Consider the following 10,066-nt stretch of genomic DNA (forward strand, 5'->3'; position numbering starts at 1 on the left):
ACACACCCCTAGATAGGTACTGAAACAATGCTTGACACACCCCTAGATAGGTACTGAAGCAATGCTTGACACACCCCTAGATAGGTACTGAAGCAATGCTTGACACACCCCTAGATAGGTACTGAAGCAATGCTTGACAAACCCCTAGATAGGTACTGAAACAATGCTTGACACACCCCTATTCAGGTACTGAAACAATGCTTGACACACCCCTAGATAGGTACTGAAGCAATGCTTGACACACCCCTAGATAGGTACTGAAACAATGCTTGACACATCCCTAGATAGGTACTGAAACAATGCTTGACACACCCCTAGATAGGTACTGAAACAATGCTTGATACATCCCTATTCAGGTACTGAAACAATGCTTGACACACCCCTAGATAGGTACTGAAACAATGCTTGACACACCCCTAGATAGGTACTGAAACAATGCTTGACACACCCCTAGATAGGTACTGAAGCAATGCTTGACACACCCCTAGATGGGTGCTGAAGCAATGCTTGACACACCCCTAGATGGGTGCTGAAACAATGCTTGACACACCCCTAGATAGGTACTGAAACAATGCTTGACACACCCCTAGATAGGTACTGAAACAATGCTTGACACACCCCTAGATAGGCCCTCTCACTGAAACATATGAGAATGTAGTGTGAAAAACAGTCTATATATATACATACAGTCGTGGCCAAAAGTTTTGAGAATGAATCAAATATTAATTTTCACAAAGTCTGCTGCCTCAGTTTGTATGATGGCAATTTGCATATACTCCAGAATGTTATGAAGAGTGATCAGATGAATTGCAATTAATTGCAAAGTCCCTCTTTGCCATGCAAATGAACTGAATCCACAAAAAAACATTTCCACTGCATTTCAGCCCTGCCACAAAAGGACCAGCTGACATGTCAGTGATTCTCTCGGTAACACAGGTGTGAGTGTTGATGAGGACAAGGCTGGAGATCACTCTGTCATCCTGATTGAGTTCGAACAACAGACTGGAAGCTTCAAAAGGAGGGTGGTGCTTGGAATCATTGTTCTTCCTCTGTCAACCATGGTTACCTGCAAGGAAACGAAAAGGGCTTCACAGGCAAGGATATTTCTGCCAGTAAGATTGCACATAAATCAACAATTTATCGGATCATGAAGAACTTCAAGGAGAGCGGTTCAATTGTTGTGAGGAAGACTTCAGGGCGCCCAAGAAAGTCCAGCAAGCGCCAGGACCTTCTCCTAAAGTTGATTCAGCTGTGGGATCGGGGCACCACCAGTACAGAGCTTGCTCAGGAATGGCAGCAGGCAGGTGTGAGTGCATTTGTACGCACAGTGAGGTGAAGACTTTTGGAGGATGGCCTGGTGTCAAGAAGGGCAGCAAAGAAGTCACTTCTCTCCAGGAAAAACATCAGGGACAGACTGATATTCTGCAAAAGGTACAGAGATTGGACTGCTGAGGACTGGGGTCAAGTCATTTTCTCTGATGAATCCCCTTTCCGATTGTTTGGGGCATCTGGAAAAAAGCTTGTCAGGAGAAGAAACAGTTTGGTAACGAACAATGCCTTTTCCAACATGATGGAGCACCTTGCCATAAGGCAAAAGTGACAACTAAGTGGCTTGGGGAACAAAACATCTATATTTTGGGTCCATGGCCAGGAAACTCCCCAGACCTTAATCCCATTGAGAACTTGTGGTCAGTCATCAAGAAGCGGGTGGACAAACAAAACCCCACAAATTCTGACAAACTCCAAGCATTGATTATGCAAGAATGTGCTGCCATCAGTCAGGATGTGGCCCAGAAGTTAATTGACAGGATGCCAGGGCGGATTGCAGAGGTCTTGAAAAAGAAGGGTCAACACTGCAAATATTGACTCTTTGCATCAACTTCATGTAATTGTCAATAAAAGCCTTTGACACTTTTATGAAATACTTGTTACTATGGAATACTGAAGTATAATTACATCTGACAAAAAATATCTAAAGACACTGAGGCAGCAAACTTTGTGAAAATTAATATTTGTGTCATTCTCAAAACCTTTGGCCACGACTGTGTGTGTGTGTGTGTGTGTGTGTGTGTGTGTGTGTGTGTGTGTGTGTGTGTGTGTGTGTGTGTGTGTGTGTGTATATAATATAAGGAAGTTGAACGTGTTTGATCATGTCTTCATACAGGTCTGGAGATCTGTGTGGCCCCTACTGAGGCCCCTGCTGAGGCCACTGCTGAGAGCAGCACCAGTAGAGAGCATCGTGGCCCTCGTAGACAGTGGGCCCCAGGCCCCTCAGACACAGCTCTACAGGTGTTGGCTAACACAGACCTCCTCTCCTCTGGGAGTCTGGCAACCACAGGCCAGACACATTCAGGTATGCAGGTACTCTCACTGAGACAGGCCAGGCACACCCCTAGATAGGTACTGAAACAATGCTTGACACACCCCTAGATAGGCACTGAAACAATGCTTGACACACCCATATTCAGGTACTGAAACAATGCTTGACACACCCCTAGATAGGTACTGAAACAATGCTTGACACACCCCTATTCAGGTACTGAAACAATGCTTGACACACCCCTAGATAGGTACTGAAACAATGCTTGACACACCCCTAGATAGGTACTGTAACAATGCTTGACACACCCCTAGATAGGTACTGTAACAATGCTTGACACACCCCTAGATAGGTACTGAAACAACGCTTGACACACCCCTAGATAGGTACTGAAACAATGCTTGACACACCCCTAGATAGGTTCTGAAACAATGCTTGACACACCCCTAGATAGGTACTGAAACAATGCTTGACACACCCCTAGATAGGTACTGAAACAATGCTTGACACACCCCTAGATAGGTACTGAAACAATGCTTGACACACCCCTAGATAGGTACTGAAACAATGCTTGACACACCCCTAGATAGGTACTGAAACAATGCTTGACACACCCCTAGATAGGTACTGAAACAATGCTTGACACACCCCTATTCAGGTACTGAAACAATGCTTGACACTCCCCTATTCAGGTACTGAAACAATGCTTGACACACCCCTAGATAGGTACTGAAACAATGCTTGACACACCCCTAGATAGGTACTGAAACAATGCTTGACACACCCCTAGATAGGTACTGAAACAATGCTTGACACACCCCTAGATAGGTACTGAAACAATGCTTGACACACCCCTATTCAGGTACTGAAACAATGCTTGACACACCCCTATTCAGGTACTGAAACAATGCTTGACACACCCCTAGATAGGTACTGAAACAATGCTTGACACACCCCTAGATAGGTACTGAAACAATGCTTGACACACCCCTAGATAGGTACTGAAACAATGCTTGACACACCCCTAGATAGGTACTGAAACAGTGCGTGACACACCCCTAGATAGGTACTGAAACAATGCGTGACACACCCCTAGATAGGTACTGAAACAATGCTTGACACACCCCTAGATAGGTACTGAAACAGTGCGTGACACACCCCTAGATAGGACTGAAACAATGCTTGACACACCCCTAGATAGGTACTGAAACAATGCTTGACACACCCCTAGATAGGTACTGAAACAATGCGTGACACACCCCTAGATAGGTACTGAAACAATGCTTGACACACCCCTAGATAGGTACTGAAACAATGCGTGACACACCCCTAGATAGGTACTGAAACAATGCGTGACACACCCCTAGATAGGTACTGAAACAATGCTTGACACACCCCTAGATAGGTACTGAAACAATGCTTGACACACCCCTAGATAGGTACTGAAACAATGCTTGACACACCCCTAGATAGGTACTGAAACAATGCTTGACACACCCCTAGATAGGTACTGAAACAATGCGTGACACACCCCTAGATAGGTACTGAAACAATGCGTGACACACCCCTAGATAGGTACTGAAACAATGCGTGACACACCCCTAGATAGGTACTGAAACAATGCGTGACACACCCCTAGATAGGTACTGAAACAATGCGTGACACACCCCTAGATAGGTACTGAAACAATGCGTGACACACCCCTAGATAGGTACTCTCACTGAAACATACGAGAAAGTGACATTGTCGTCGTACAAACATCACAGGATATCCAGGTCAAACAACGTTTGTGTGAACACCCACCGTATATATTTGCAATAAACATTTTGAGAAGTGATGTTTTGAGTCACTAAAGCGTCCACGAACGTTTGAGTCCTACAATCTGAGTCCAACTTCGCCTCCCGTCGGAGCCCTCAGATTTCCACTATTCAATCAAATAAAACGTATTTAAAAAAATATATATATATATATTTTTTTTAACTGTCAATATTTCCAATAATTCTGTAGAGAACAGAGAGCGGAGACGATGGGACAGGAGTCCACCAGAGAAGCTACTGAGACTGTTAGAGAAAGCCCAGCTCTCCACTGCTTTCAGAACCTACTCCATACACACAGAAGGTAGGTCCTGCTTTCAGAACCTACTCCATACACACAGAAGGTAGGTCCCGCTTTCAGAACCTACTCCATACACACAGAAGGTAGGTCCCGCTATCAGAACCTACTCCATACACACAGAAGGTAGGTCCCGCTATCAGAACCTACTCCATACACACAGAAGGTAGGTCCCGCTATCAGAACCTACTCCATACACACAGAAGATAGGTCCAGCTATCAGAACCTACTCCATACACACAGAAGGTAGGTCCCGCTTTCAGAACCTACTCCATACACACAGAAGGTAGGTCCCGCTATCAGAACCTACTCCATACACACAGAAGGTAGGTCCCGCTATCAGAACCTACTCCATACACACAGAAGGTAGGTCCCGCTATCAGAACCTACTCCATACACACAGAAGGTAGGTCCCGCTATCAGAACCTACTCCATACACACAGAAGGTAGGTCCCGCTATCAGAACCTACTCCATACACACAGAAGGTAGGTCCCGCTTTCAGAACCTACTCCATACACACAGAAGGTAGGTCCCGCTATCAGAACCTACTCCATACACACAGAAGGTAGGTCCCGCTATCAGAACCTACTCCATACACACGGAAGGTAGGTCCCGCTTAGAGGGGAATCTTTCTAGAAAACACTTATGGTATAATTGACTTGTCTACCACATGGTTGGTCATGCGTGCTGTGAAACCTTATTTCCGATTGAAAGGAATTGTAATAGATGATCGACGTATGACTTCCCAAGTGATGTAGATCTCTCAACAACCTTGATAGTGATAGACGCAGTTACACCTCTTCCATTTGCTTTCATCTCTACTGTTATGACTTACTGTAACGTTCTACCACAGCTATTTTAAAAAGCTATGATACACTACATGACCAAAAATATGTGGACACCTGCTCGTTGAAAATCTAATTTCATTGACATTAATATGAGTTGGTCCCCCCCCTTCCCCTTTGTTGCTATAACAGCCTCCTCTCTTCTGGGAAGGCTTTCCACTAGATGTTGGAACATTGCTGCTATAACAGCATCCACTCTTCTGGGGAAGGCTTTCCACTAGATGTTGGAACATTGCTGCGGGGACTTGCTTCCATTCAGCCGCAAGAGCATTAGTGAGTTCGGGTACTGATGTTGGGCGATTAGGCCTGGCTTGCAGTCGGCGATCCAATTCATCCCAAATGTGTTCGATGGGGTGGAGGTCAGGACACTGTGCAGGCCAGTCAAGTTCTTCCACACCGATCTCGACAAACCATTTCAATATGGACCTCGCTTTGTGCACGGGGGTATTGTCATGCTGAAACAGGAAAGGGCCTTCCCCAAACTGTTGTCGTAAAGTTGGAAGCACAGTTTTCATGATTTTGCAGGAGTTTCATATTATTAGTTCAGCGCAAGACGACCCACCTCTCCCGCCAAATTCGAAACTGTCTGTGGCTGGCACACAGATCGTCTGTCCGTAGCTGGCACACAGATCGTCTGTCCAAGGCTGGCACACAGATTGTCTGTCCGTAGCTGGCACACAGATCGTCTGTCTAAAGCTGGCACACAGATCGTCTGTCCGTAGCTGGCACACAGATCGTCTGTCCGTAGCTGGCACACAGATCGTCTGTCCGTAGCTGGCACACATATCGTCTGTCCGTAGCTGGCACACAGATCGTCTGTCCGTAGCTGACACACAGATCGTCTGTCCGTAGCTGGCACACAGATCGTCTGTCTAAAGCTGGCACACAGATCGTCTGTCCATAGCTGGCACACAGAAGAAATGGTGGGGTAAATTGGTACCCCTGGTCTAGAATGCAATTTGGTCTACGACTGCTCTTTAAAGCTACAATATGATGATGATGATGATGATACAGTATGATGATGATGATGATGATGATGAGAGTTGTGCTGCTATATCAACATGACTACTACCCTGATACATTGAGTATACAAAACATTAAGATCACCTGCTCTTTCCATGACATAGACTGACCAGGTGAAAGCTACGATCCCTTATTGATGTCACTTGTTAAATCCACTTCAATCAGTGTAGATTAATGGGATTAAAAGTTAAAGAAGTGTTAAGAAGCCTTGAGACAATTGAGACAAGGATTGTGTACGTGTACCATTCAGAGGGTGAATATGGGCAAGACAAAAGATTGCCTTTGAACAGGGTATGGTAGTAGGTGTCTTTGAACAGGGTATGGTAGTAGGTGTCTTTGAACGGGGTATGGTAGTAGGTGTCTTTGAACAGGGTATGGTAGTAGGTGCCTTTGAACAGGGTATGGTAGTAGGTGCCTTTGAACAGGGTATGGTAGTAGGTGTCTTTGAACAGGGTATGGTAGTAGGTGTCTTTGAACAGGGTATGGTAGTAGGTGTCTTTGAACAGGGTATGGTAGTAGGTGTCTTTGAACAGGGGTATGGTAGTAGGTGCCTTTGAACAGGGTATGGTAGTAGGTGTCTTTGAACAGGGGTATGGTAGTAGGTGTCTTTGAACAGGGTATGGTAGTAGGTGTCTTTGAACAGGGTATGGTAGTAGGTGTCTTTGAACAGGGTATGGTAGTAGGTGTCTTTGAACAGGGGTATGGTAGTAGGTGCCTTTGAACAGGGTATGGTAGTAGGTGTCTTTGAACAGGGGTATGGTAGTAGGTGTCTTTGAACAGGGTATGGTAGTAGGTGTCTTTGAACAGGGTATGGTAGTAGGTGTCTTTGAACAGGGTATGGTAGTAGGTGCCTTTGAATGGGGTATGGTAGTAGGTGCCTTTGAACAGGGTATGGTAGTAGGTGTCTTTGAACAGGGTATGGTAGTAGGTGTCTTTGAACGGGGTATGGTAGTAGGTACCTTTGAACAGGGTATGGTAGTAGGTGCCTTTGAACAGGGTATGATAGTAGGTGCCTTTGAACGGGGTATGATAGTAGGTGCCTTTGAACGGGGTATGGTAGTAGGTGCCAGGCGCACCGGTTTGTGTCAAGAACTGCAACACTGCTGGGTTTTTCACGCTCAACCGTTTCCTGTGTGTATCAAGAATGGTCCACCACCCAAAGGACATCCAGCCAACTTGACACAACTGTGGGAAGCATTGGAGTCAACATGGGGGGGTCAACTGGAGTCAACATGGGCCAGCATCCCTGAGGAACTTTTCAACACCTTGTGAAGTCCATGACCCAACGAATTGAGGCTGTTCTGAGGGGAAAAGGCAGTTCAACTCAATATTAAGGTGTTCCTAATGTTTTGTATACTCAGTGTACATGTACACTCATCCTGATTTTAGGACTAGGCACAAATTTATCGGGTCCAAAGTAGGGCCCTAGAATGTAGGGAACGGGGTCTTGTCCCACACTACATAGGGTAAAGGGTCCAATTTGAAACGTGTCCCTCTCCCCACAGGTGAAGACCCTCTGGTAGGCCCCCTGTCCCGGGGAGGAAGGGACGACACAGACGGACCGACAGCTGCACAGACAGAGGATGAAGAACGGCTGCAACCACGCTCTGACGACGAGGATACGTGAGTCCTCCTGGAAGCCCATTGGCCAGACCAGACATATTGTGTATTCCACCAAATGGAACCCTATTCCCTGTATAGTGCACTACTATAGACCAGAGCCCTATGGGAACCTATTCCCTATATAGTGCACTACTTTTGACCAGGGCCCTATGGGCCTGTACGCTATGAAGGGAATAGGGTCTACTTTGGGACAGACACAGAGAGTAGAAAGTAGTATAACCATTAGACTATAACAAGCTAAAAGGCAGTAAATGCTAATTTGGTCAAAAAATGAGTTGATGTCATTTTTAAATACATGCTTAATCATGTGGACAAGTATCCTGCCTCTATTGTGTTCAGGAGACAATGGGGGTCATGTTACTGTGAAACCAAGGTAAATAAAAACCTTTTTTTGTCCTCAGTTCCACACTATGATCAGTTACTGCCTTTTTGCTTGGTAGGGCAGTATTGGTAGGGCAGTATTGGTAGGGCAGTATTGGTAGGGCAGTATTGGTAGGGCAGTATTGGTAGGGCAGTATTGGTAGGGCAGTATTGGTAGGGCAGTATTGGTAGGGCAGTATTGGTAGGGCAGTATTGGTCCCTCTGATGCATTGAATGAGGTAAATAACTAATGTTTCAGTGGGATCATATTGACCAGTCCATACCCATCCATTCTGTGAATATTATTTATTTAATTTAGGCATGTATGTATCAGAGTAGGAGTGATGATTTTTAGGATGAGTAGTCCTTTTAAATAACAATGAATAAGATTGCATGGACAGGGGGGGGGGGGGGGGGTCCATGGGGAGCTTGATACATACAGTGCCCTGTTTTCTAACAGTCCCCATGTCCTATTCTCAGAGACTTTGAAGAGGACTGTCCCTGTGACTGGATGGAGGAACTGGAGCAGATGTCTATGGACCACTGATACCTAGCGGTCTACCTAGCGGTCTACCTAGCGGTCTGCCTAGCTAGCGGTCTGCCTAGCTAGCGGTCTGCCTAGCTAGCGGTCTGCCTAGCTAGCGGTCTGTCTAGCTAGCTAGCGGTCTGCCTAGCTAGCGGTCTGTCTAGCTAGCGGTCTGTCTAGCTAGCGGTCTGTCTAGCTAGCGGTCTGTCTGTCTAGCTAGCTAGCGGTCTGTCTGTCTAGCTAGCTAGCGGTCTGTCTGTCTAGCTAGCTAGCGGTCTGTCTAGCTAGCTAGCGGTCTGCCTGTTTACATATATATTGCACTGTTTACGTTTGAAATCGTTGAAATCGTGGATATGAATTACTTCGATGGGAACCGGTCCTGATGGGAACCGGTCCTGTTTTTTGACTGTAAGATGAACAACTTTGTGACACCGTTCGTATTTTAACTATATGTCTTTTATTTGAAAGTATTCCACTGAGGAAAATGTAAATTTAAAAAATGTTTTGAAATGTGTTGAAGAGTAATGATGATAACAGGTGAAAGAGCTTTACCTAATTGAGCTGTTTTTGTCTTAATATTTAAATAAATGGTAACTTAACAATGTATGATTTCTTACAGAAAATAAAGACCGTTGTGATGTCTCTCGTTTTAAATCTATACTACCTTAGCCCGAGTGTCAGTTGGAGATCATTCCAGCTTGTTGCCACGCCGACTAGTCTTGCCTTGACAACCTTTTTCTACTGTTAAGTCCTTTTTTAAAAAATTTATTTTATTTTTTTATTAGGAAACTTAACGTGAAGGCAGCCTTCACAGGGGGCCTTTTCTTTATGAACGCCCAGACCGAAATACACGTCGTGGGAGACATTGGAAATGTCTTCAATGAGATTCCAGAAACCAGTCTTTTAAATCTTAAATGAGATCTAACTCAATGGGAGCGCTTTAATACAACGCGTAGTCACCACAAAGACGTTTAGTTATAACTATCACGTCTATTTCCTGTGGGCATATATATCAATGTCATTTCCATAAAGATAATTGACATTACAGTTTAGTGGTCCTCTGTAGCTCAGCTGGTACAGCATTGGAGGTTGTAACGCCAGGGTAGTGGGTTTGATTCCCAGGACCCCCCCATTTCATGAAATTTTATGCATGCATGACTGTAAGTCGCTTTGGATAAAAGCGTGTTGCAAACAGCAGGTGTTAAATATCACTGATCAAATCAAAAATGTGCCTAATGTATATTTGTAAACAACTT

The 10,066-nt window shown here is 45.1% G+C and overlaps 1 protein-coding gene across 10 annotated transcripts in view; it reads left to right on the forward strand.

Annotated features, from left to right (window-relative positions):
* nek3 (NIMA related kinase 3) overlaps positions 1–9,452 on the forward strand; it is a 32,014-nt gene extending 22,562 nt beyond the window's left edge. For 5 of the 10 annotated variants that reach the window (XM_090224023.1, XM_090224025.1, XM_090224022.1 and 2 more), the window contains 4 exons: positions 2,165–2,353; positions 4,328–4,438; positions 7,807–7,924; positions 8,765–9,452. In XM_090224023.1, the coding sequence (XP_090080149.1) occupies positions 2,165–2,353; positions 4,328–4,438; positions 7,807–7,924; positions 8,765–8,831 (485 nt within the window). In that variant the 3' untranslated portion in view covers positions 8,832–9,452. Of the gene's footprint in view, positions 1–2,164; positions 2,354–4,327; positions 4,479–7,806; positions 7,925–8,764 lie in introns of all 10 variants that reach the window. The other 5 variants (XM_090224028.1, XM_090224030.1, XM_090224026.1 and 2 more) reach the window with 2 other exon arrangements.
* Positions 9,453–10,066: the final 614 nt, after the last annotated feature.

The sequence above is a fragment of the Oncorhynchus mykiss genome, chromosome 27 (assembly GCF_057628025.1).
Source record: "Oncorhynchus mykiss isolate SJ-2025 chromosome 27, ASM5762802v1, whole genome shotgun sequence".
NCBI classification, from domain to species: domain Eukaryota; kingdom Metazoa; phylum Chordata; class Actinopteri; order Salmoniformes; family Salmonidae; genus Oncorhynchus; species Oncorhynchus mykiss.